The sequence below is a fragment of the Liolophura sinensis genome, chromosome 7 (genome assembly GCF_032854445.1).
Source record: "Liolophura sinensis isolate JHLJ2023 chromosome 7, CUHK_Ljap_v2, whole genome shotgun sequence".
NCBI classification, from domain to species: Eukaryota; Metazoa; Mollusca; class Polyplacophora; order Chitonida; family Chitonidae; genus Liolophura; species Liolophura sinensis.
Genome location: NC_088301.1, coordinates 25,910,521 through 25,919,992, shown reverse-complemented (window position 1 = coordinate 25,919,992; position 9,472 = coordinate 25,910,521). Strand labels below are relative to the sequence as shown.

General features: G+C 39.9%; 1 protein-coding gene across 1 annotated transcript; it reads right to left on the bottom strand.

Moving 5' to 3' along the window:
• Window positions 1–980: 980 nt before the first annotated feature.
• LOC135471211 (bifunctional polynucleotide phosphatase/kinase-like) lies at window positions 981–8,905 on the bottom strand. Its single transcript, XM_064750332.1, has 8 exons — window positions 7,891–8,905; window positions 6,368–6,549; window positions 5,795–5,884; window positions 5,084–5,204; window positions 4,410–4,540; window positions 3,196–3,327; window positions 2,578–2,680; window positions 981–1,875 (listed from the first exon to the last, which is right to left on the bottom strand). The coding sequence occupies exons 1-8, from the start codon at window positions 8,123–8,125 to the stop codon at window positions 1,625–1,627; spliced, it is 1,245 nt and encodes a 414-aa protein (XP_064606402.1). The 5' UTR covers window positions 8,126–8,905; the 3' UTR covers window positions 981–1,624.
• Window positions 8,906–9,472: the final 567 nt, after the last annotated feature.

Below are 9,472 nucleotides of genomic sequence, written 5' to 3'. Positions count from 1 at the left end.
ATATACAAGTACCGTACTGGATATGACCGCAACAATTCAGTTATTCGTATTATAGTTTCCTTTTTTTTAATGAAAACTTTTCGTCCGAAACATGATTGGCCACATAACGTGTTCTGAGACCCATCTCCGAGACATGAAAGGTTAGATGTTATGTTGATTTTGATGTTATGGGTGTCTGGATGGTTTTGCATGAAAGTTCATTTATACTTTTTGACCTGCATGCAACGGAAACAAACATTTTGAGTTTCATTTATTTATTTATTTGATTGGTGATGTACGGCGTGCTCAAGAGCATTTCACTCATACGACGACGGCCAACATTATAGTGGAAAGAAGCCATACAGATCCCGAGGGAAGCCCACGACCATCCGCTGGGTGGATGTGAAGATTTATGCGTTTGTGAATATTTTTACCTAAACGTGGATTGGAGACCTCTGTAACGGGGTTGACCCACGAGCCTCTCATCAATACTGGCTCCTTTCCGTTCGTATGTGGGAAGGTCTGTCGGCAACCTGCGGATGGTCGTGGCTTTCCTCCCACAATAACACTGGCCGCCGTCTTATAAGTGAAATGTATTTGAGTACGGCGTAAAACACTACGTCAGTGGTTAGTTTTATGCACTAGGCCATAAACCAGAACATGACACAAGTGAAGCACAGGCTTGCACGCTATAATGGTGGAACACCGTACAAACTGCCCGACGAACGCCGTCGACTGTTTACTGTCACCAAAGCCTCACGAACAGTAACGCCTGTGGATCTATAAATTTTTTGTTCAAAACCGAGGTCACAATTTGTGTGCCTCCCACTTAAACTTGCACATCTTAAAACTCATCCACGTATCCCTCATATAAATCAAAAGTCTCTAACTGCTCCGGACAAATGCAACTGAAGTTCAGCAGATTTTCATAATGTAGTGTTTTGCACTAAAGAAGGGGCTTTGAAAGTGTTCGAACTATTACAACTCGAAACAAGATGAAGTGAGTAATTGGAAAGTTTATTAAAAATAGCTGCCTTTAATACAGCGAAAGTCAACATAATATACAGTACTCCTTTAACACTGTGATTTGTGTCACAGAGCAATTTAAGAAATAAAACATGAAATCCAAATTTTTACAATTGTTAAATGCAGTGAGGTATATAAGCTTACAAGTGCAGTGACAACATTTTTGGAATATCAAGGAATTCTGATCTGGACAAATGCATTAAAGACATTTCTGGAATGTCGTGGAATTCAACAGTGATAAATGCGCATGTGTGATCTGTATATATAAGAAAAATGGAATATGTCAGCGGTGATACGATGTCCTACTAAATGAACATTTTTCATTATAAAAGTATACCTTTTATTACATGTGTTTTTTTTTGGGGGGGGGGGGGAGGTTATTACGTTATTAGAACGGAATGTCACAAGATATTTACTTTCTGAAAGCAAGAGGTTTTTTCCATATAAACTCTTCCTCTTGGATGTTTTCTTTGATCAAACCACTTGGACGGTTAGCACTTGCTCATGTGCGTAGAACTGCATGACAAGTCAGCGAACACTATTATACCTGGAAAGCGCTGTGACACTACGAAACACTCTAACACTTATCAAAAATACACAACCTTATTGTTCCAGTACATTATCCGAAAAATGTCCATTGCCTGAACAACTGTTCGTCCCTAGAACTACCAAACTCTGGCACAAAGTCGATTTTTAGAACCTCTGTAAATCCTTCTTCTATAGTGGGTTCCTGAAAGTTTTTCTTGTACACATTGTACCCAACTTCCGGGACACGTCTGACCTGCCCATTAGTTTGATTCTGTCTGACCATGTTCATGTGATGAGCGACCTCTATCGGTGTGTTCATGACAAAACACCGACAAGGACAACCTGGATAGAAAATTAACACACACTGAAAGAACGCTAAAGCACGATATTCACGAATCGGGCTTTCAATAAATGGGATAAATTGGAGATTCAACTATGACGAGAAACATCTTTGAGGTTGTAGTAACTTTAGAATCCAGAGAAACATTACTTAGAGACGCGATCACCACCAGAAAGGAGGACATAAATGAGACATCAGAACACCACGGAAAAGAGAAACAAAGCATCACTGTCATTTCCTCTTTATCTCTCTTTCAAACTACACGCCTGGGTTGCAATATATCATAAGCATGACCATCATTTATATAACCACAATGTATGAAGCCACTGGTTATCATTTATCTATTTTATGCAAGAATGTTTCATGTTCTTTAACAACGTCTTCGATCAGGCGCACAGCAGTGTGAGAAACCAGAAAAAAGTACCAAATTTTCTTGCTAAATTATCCCACAAATCGTAATGATATGAACATGCATAATTACTTACCAGGAACAAACGGATGTAGCTAGAAAATCTAATCACGGCATTTTTCAGAGCACCCTGGTAAATGCATATGGGTCTGGTCGCGTACATCGCACATCAGATTCATACATGTCATTTCGACACTTATTACCGTTACATTGGGTATACACTTTCAGCACAAGAATCATTGTTATACCCAGAAAGATTGTTGTCAGGCCATACACCAGTTGTTTTAATATTTACCTGTCTTTGACGCTAAGTCTAGGAAATCAGATCTAGCCGACATGGAAGGATTTGTATTGTCCACCACAACGCTCTTGCCTTCCTTCAATGCATCCTTTGCTGCCTAGAATGCACGAATAAAAATTGATTTTTGGGATTTTTCAATACTTAATTTCATTTTGCATTATCCAGTAAGGCATATTGTGGTGAAACATTAGGCTACATATAGCAAATCACATGAGTTTAATTCTTCAAACACGCAAATAAATTTGAAAAAAGGTGTGTTTTTACAGATGAAGTTTCATCGCATAAAACAATTAAGAGCTTTTAAATACATAATCTATATACAAGGTCATGAACAAGAACATGCATTACACGGGATCATCTATTTTCTGTACACTCAAAAAGCATTTCGTTTTAGTGTTATGCGGCAAGGTGATATACGATTACGACAGATACGATTTATTATTTCACCATGACGTCTGAAAGTTGCATTTGTTCCCCAAAGCAGTCGTAAGCTATGATGGATGTAACTGAGTCTGACAATATATCATGTATGGTAGTTTCCGTCAACTTGACCTATGATCGCTTTGTGGAACGGGGCAAATACGACATGTCAGGAAGTACCAGTAGGCCTACCTTTAAACATTTTGCCATGGTACCCATGGTATCTCTGTTCACAGCCAGATATCCATAGGGTTCCAGATACCGCTTCCGGAAAGTACTTTTCCCAGACGCCGGTGCTCCAACCAGAATCACAATTTCTTTGCCCTACAGATATAAGCAAGTATTTAAAAGGCTTATAGTTCCCCGTACTTCGCCAGATTTCTAATATGCTATTCAAAGGAACATGAGAATATTCCAGTTCCTGTTGATATTTATGGAAAATATGATTCTGTTATTGTGAACGAATAAGGAAAAAGTCATGATAATTGTCAAACATATCAATGCCTTGCACTGGATTTGCATAATTGCAATTACTGACATGGGACGTCCATTTTAGTTTAAGGCTGGTATGCGAATGTCTGTTTCGACTCATACACTCTAGCCGAGATGCATTTGTAAATTTGGAATTCACACCTGTTAGTCAGTTTCTATAGGTTTGATCGAGCTAACGACTTAATCTTGTTAATCTGTTTCCTTCTCAGGTATCAGTCTAATTGATAAACAATTTATTTAATTAAAGATGTGGAAAATTAATAGCTGTGGGCCATTTATATAGAATATTCCTTACTTTTTTCAATTGGTACAGCAGAAAATGGCGGAAAATAGCTTCACGAGCTTCACAAGCTCAATGAATGAAGAAAGCCGAAAGCTTACTACCAATGTGAAATTAAATGGAAGAGGATAGTTTATAAAGCATATTGGGATATATAAGGGATAGTCTACAGAATCGACGCTGATTGGCTGGCAGGGGAGATATGATTTCCTGGGTTAAACTCTGAATGCCTTCGTCACACCTGATTAAATCTGCCATACATAAAATTCAGCTTAGGCCAGACATAGCCTGGACATGCCAATCTCTAACAACTGCCTATCACAATCAATTCTGCTTCCTTTTATGGCAGTATGTCTTATAAAGTATGCCTTGGAGGACCAATTAACAGACATATAGATGAAAATGTGAGAGAATGAATTTTGACTCTAGCTAATGTAACGTCTCGCATTTCCAAGAAACAGACTAAAGCATCAGTTTACTTTAATGATTAAAGTAAGAATCATGCTCGAATAAATTCTATGTAAAGTTAGAAAGTAGAACACTTCTTACAAAAAACATCAGAAACATAATTTGAAGTTGATCTATTTCACTGTGATAAGAAGGCCTGGCAAAATGCTTATACCTATACACCTACCTTGACGTGATACTCCTGTTTCTTTGCGGGTGGTTTGGGCGCATCTGACAAAACCTTGTCCGGATCTACAGAGCACCATTTGAACGGAGCCGAGGCTTCCCCCAGGAAGTACTCTTCTGGAGTTTTAAAATCTAAATAAGTCAAAAAATCATACGCGATTAATCATAGGAAATCGTGCACGAGTACATTCTACCATGTGTTGAATTAACACATGGTGTTGTCTGTGTTTTATTATTTTGAAACACAAACATGTGTACTCCGCATTTATTTAACAAATGTTTGTGTTCCGATAACACGTTTCTGTGTTGAACGGGTTGTTTTGTTAGATTTCAGCACAAAACGTTTTCTGAGTATACACGTCACATGTGAAAAAGTTCGTCAGCACCTCGATTCCTCCATACTGTATATTCTATAACCGAAATATTTTCGAAGCAAAAATCATTCAATCATTCTTGTCATAGATAACATGCTTCAAATTGTACAGGTCTTACTTCAAAAGTCCTGCAAAAGCCGGTGAAGGTGGTAGCATTTGTCATGAAATTTAATGTAAGAAATATATACAATGCTGTCTACTGATCGGTGAAATTTAGAACCATTTTTACTGAGAATATTTGGCTGGCCTGCTTAGTTATCTAGTAATTAAGAACCAACACACTAAGTAGATCAAGTCTTACCTATTCCAATATTAGCTGCAAACATTCTGTCGCCACAAGAAAAATCCCTGGGTTTGCCAGCCGCCCACTCCTTTGCCCTTCCAGCGGCGTCACCGATGTAGTAACACTTCGTAAGATCAACCTGTATGTCGAATAAGATATTAGTATATCTCAATTTTCAACAGATCTACGATTTCAAACTCAGCAATCTTGCATGGTATATCCTCGATTCGTTGCTCAGCATAAGGGGGAATGACCAGTGGCCTATTTGGTGTTCTAACTGTCTCCAGTCTTCATGTGGCGTTCCAGTGATGCAGAACTACAGACATGTTGCCATCAAAACTGACGTCCAAGGAGAAACGACTGATTTACTCACTGTGTTTTTATTAGATTTATTTGACGACGCTTTCCGCTGGCATTTTTTTTATTACAGTATGTTTTAGTCTCTTGCTTGATGGTTGTCCAATTTGACTACAGTGAAATCTAGTAGCAACTTCCTATCTTAAAGTTCGTAGCTTGCTGGGTCTTAGTGGGTTGACCATAATTGGTCCAATCAAATTCATGCTTCCGTATTTTGTGAGATAAATGTGGCTCTTCCACTCATATGAAACGACGATTCTAATTGGTATAAGCTTTCACTTGATGGACTGGGATCACGCAGGTATGATTAATTCTAGGTTTATTTGGAGACATGTCATTATATAGGGACCGGAAGTCGGATGGCGGACTTACCTTGACCCCGCCATTACAGTTCTCTAAAAAGTAATCCCACATCATAGTGCTTGGCTTCCTGAAGTGGTTGTTGCCGGTGCAGATTAATGCCTGAAAAGTACAGTTAGTGTATACAGAAGACTAGTGAATGTTATTTAGTACAGACGGTGTTTTAAATGACCACAATATAATTATTTTGGAATACACTCTTTGACTATTGCACAACGACCCTTATTGCCTGACGCTGCATGCCGCTGACACCCACGGGATATCAGACAATTTTCAGTCATTTTGTAAAATATGAGTAAATCCAAACAACGATAATTTTGTAAGTTTGATTAATTTATTTATACTTATTCATTTATTTCGTTGTCTTAACGTAATATTCAGTAATGTTTCGCTAACACTGAGCCACGCGGTCAGTTTATGGGTAGAGTGAAACGCTGTAAGCCACCGACTTTGAGAAGTTAAAGACAAATTTTTTTCTACTTTTGATCCACGTAAGTGTTATCATATTTTATACACTAAAATAATAAAAAAAAAATAAATAAAAACGGTGATATCTGAAGAAGTCACTAATTTCTGCGTGCTCACTATGACTGGGATGCCAAGCTGGGAGATGATATCCTCGATTTTAGTCATGACTTCTCGTGGTTTCACTTTCTGTTTCTCAATGCCGGCTTGATTAGTGAAGAACACAACGCGGTAGCCATCTTTGTTGATGGCTTTCAGTTTCTCCGGCACGCTGTCGTTCCACCAAGTCCAGTCCTTGGAACCTAATGAACAATGGGCGAAGATCAAAGTACCAAGGGTCGAACAATACCAATCAAGTTGGAAAGGATCGACAAGAAAAAACTTTGTAGTCCTATGAATGTGTTTGGCCAAAAAAAATCCTTGTCCTACTTGACACTATTTCCATGACAAGGAGTACAAACGGTGTGTACTACAGCAGGCAACATGAAGTATAAGAGCGACGAATTCCTCTATATATGTTTCCTCCCACCATAATGCTAGCCTCCGTCGTATAAGTTAAATATTCGTGAGCAGGGCGTAAAATTCCAATTAAATATAAGAAAATAAATCTGTCATATAACTGATGATACCGGTAATGAAAAAAGTTATTTATGTTTTCTTTTCTGAAGGAAACTATATAAAATGCTATAGAAAAAAAAGTGTCTTGACTTCAGGTCTTTGAAAGAGGCACCGGTATATATTGGTGGAACACTCAACAAACGCTAGACTATAAAAACGGCCAAACGAATGTTGTCAACCGCTTGTGTATGCCTATATTTATTTATTTATTTGACTGGTGTTTTACGCCGTACTCAAGAATATTTCACTTACACGACGGCAACCAGCATTATGGTGGGAGGAAACCGGGCAGAGCCCAGGAGAAACCCACGACCATCCGCAGGTTGCGGATAGACCTTCCCACGTACGGCGGAGAGGAAGCCAGCATGAGGTGGACTTGAACTCACAGCGACCGCATTGGTGAGAGACTCGTGGGTCATTACGCTGCGCTAACGCGCTAACCAACTGAGCCACGGAGGCCCCTGTATGCCTATATTGGCTAATAAACTAATGAGCTTCTGAAAATACAAGCGCTTATAACTAAATCACAGCGACCGTCAAGCAAGTAAGGTTGCAAGTTCGAACCCAGCTTGCGCGCTGCTTCGACTCCGATTTTAGGACGTTTGCTAGGTCTCGTGGGATGTATATTTATATATGCCTTTAGGGCCATAATGAATGAGTTGATGGATGATGATCACTATTTTTGCTCATATTGCCTTAAAGAGCATATACTATACACACATATAAATAAGCTCATGCTGGCTTCCTCTCCGGTTGTAAGTGGGAAGGTCATGCAGCAGCAAGCGGATGGACGTGGGTTTCCCCCAGGCTGTGCCCGGTTTCCACCCACCATAATGCTGGCCGCCGTCGTATCAGTGAAATATTCTTGAGTACGGCGTAAAACACCAATCAAATAAATAAATAAATATAAATAAGCCAGGCCTACGTTGAGTGAGTATGGGTCTGATAATTCAACATTTCTCATTATAAACTTAGCTTGGTTTTGGGAAGGGGCGTGGGGAGGGACACCTTTTATGACCCCTCACCTCTAGCGAATTTTCTTCCGCTTGCCGTCCTAATCACCGTAAAGTCTATATCAAAGCCGGCTATTTTCTGAGAGCCCGCCAGAGTGTCCGAGCTTAGGACTATCACAGGGTTGACGCCCTTTATTTCTTCCCCGGCTTGATGCCACTTCAGCCCGTCACTTAGATCCGTTTCCCCCCGAGCTTTCTTGGCTTCCATGGCGGCGGCTTCAGTAGCTTTTCGTTTGGGTCGAACCATAGCTATATATCCTAGCTATATTGCATCAGATTAATATACGATAACGTCTGGTATGTGTCGGCACTTAATCTGAGAATTATAGGCCTACCCGAGAAAAACCGCAAATGTTACTTTAGCCTGTCAGATGTTTGGTCTAGTATAACGGTTTTAGCTTGCGTCTATACGGGAAATTCAGAGAGATGTTATACAGGCCTGTATACATGCTTGTTGACGAACAGACAGAAGTGCATTGACCCAAATGTTTGCCTTCAGCGGTTTATATAGGTCGGTCATCTGACAATGGGCATTGCCTCGACATGTTCTGTCATGTTAGAACATGTTGGCAAGGGGGATAACCTCGAAAATACGACCTCTATAAAGCCGCGTATATACTATGTAGGAGAATAACAGAACCTTAAAAATAGATACAGGTAGATTGGCCTACATACACCCCAGCCACGTCATATATAAATGACCACACACTTAGCGTTGCTATGGATACGAAAGTATTCTACGTGACCGGAGTTTTGGTTACCGGTATTGTTCTTTATAGTCCGGTAGAACCTGACCAGGGCGTTAACTATCTTTCCTCCATTTCCGTTGAGCAATCATGCAGATCGTAGGCTTACTTGTAGGCCTATATGCCTACATGGTAGGAAGGCCTACGTATGGGAGCGGGAAAAGGCCATCATCGTTCCATCGTTCCATTTGTGCCCGGCGATGGCACAAAGCGACGGCACGTCGATGCGAAACGATGGTACGATTGTACGATGATGGCCTTTATCCGGCTTCCATATACCTACGGTCAATTTGGATTTACGGCTAGCCTCTGACGGCTGTAGGCCCTACTTGTTGTATTTCAAATAAAAAAGCAAAATGATTAACTGCACTTTAGCTGTTCCAGTATTTAACCAAAAAAAAAAAATGCTACATCCACCACAAAAGCGCACAACCTAAACCAAGACAACATAACGAGATACATGGATAACAACTTGTGTTTATTAGGAAGGTACGTTTCGGTATAGATATCATGATAGCATGACCGCTTGATAACGGTATTAGTATCTATACCGAAACGTCGCTTCCAAATAAACACAATTTGTTATCCATATATCTCGTTGTGTTATCCAACTCAACCTCTAAATGCCTCTCAAAGATCTAGACCTAGACGTGCGCACGTGCTATCCCAGATTTGAACCTGTGACAGCAGATCAAAAGTGTACACTACATTGATGTACCTTCTCTTATACAACGGAAATACAATACTCCTGACCCTTAATGTATAAAACTGTCACTTTCCCAACTAGTGGAGACCCCAGATATCAAGCTGGACCACTCAGTATGTTTTAATGAATACGATGATGCGGC

Coding starts and splice junctions, on each gene's coding strand:
- LOC135471211 (XM_064750332.1), bottom strand. CDS start 8,125: ATGGTTCGACCCAAACGAAAAGCTACTGAAGCCGCCGCCATGGAAGCC. Junction 5,205..5,794: donor ACTGTAATGGCGGGGTCAAG/GTAAGTCCGCCA, acceptor TTCGACATACAG/GTTGATCTTACGAAGTGTTA. Junction 4,541..5,083: donor TGCAGCTAATATTGGAATAG/GTAAGACTTGAT, acceptor TGACTTATTTAG/ATTTTAAAACTCCAGAAGAG.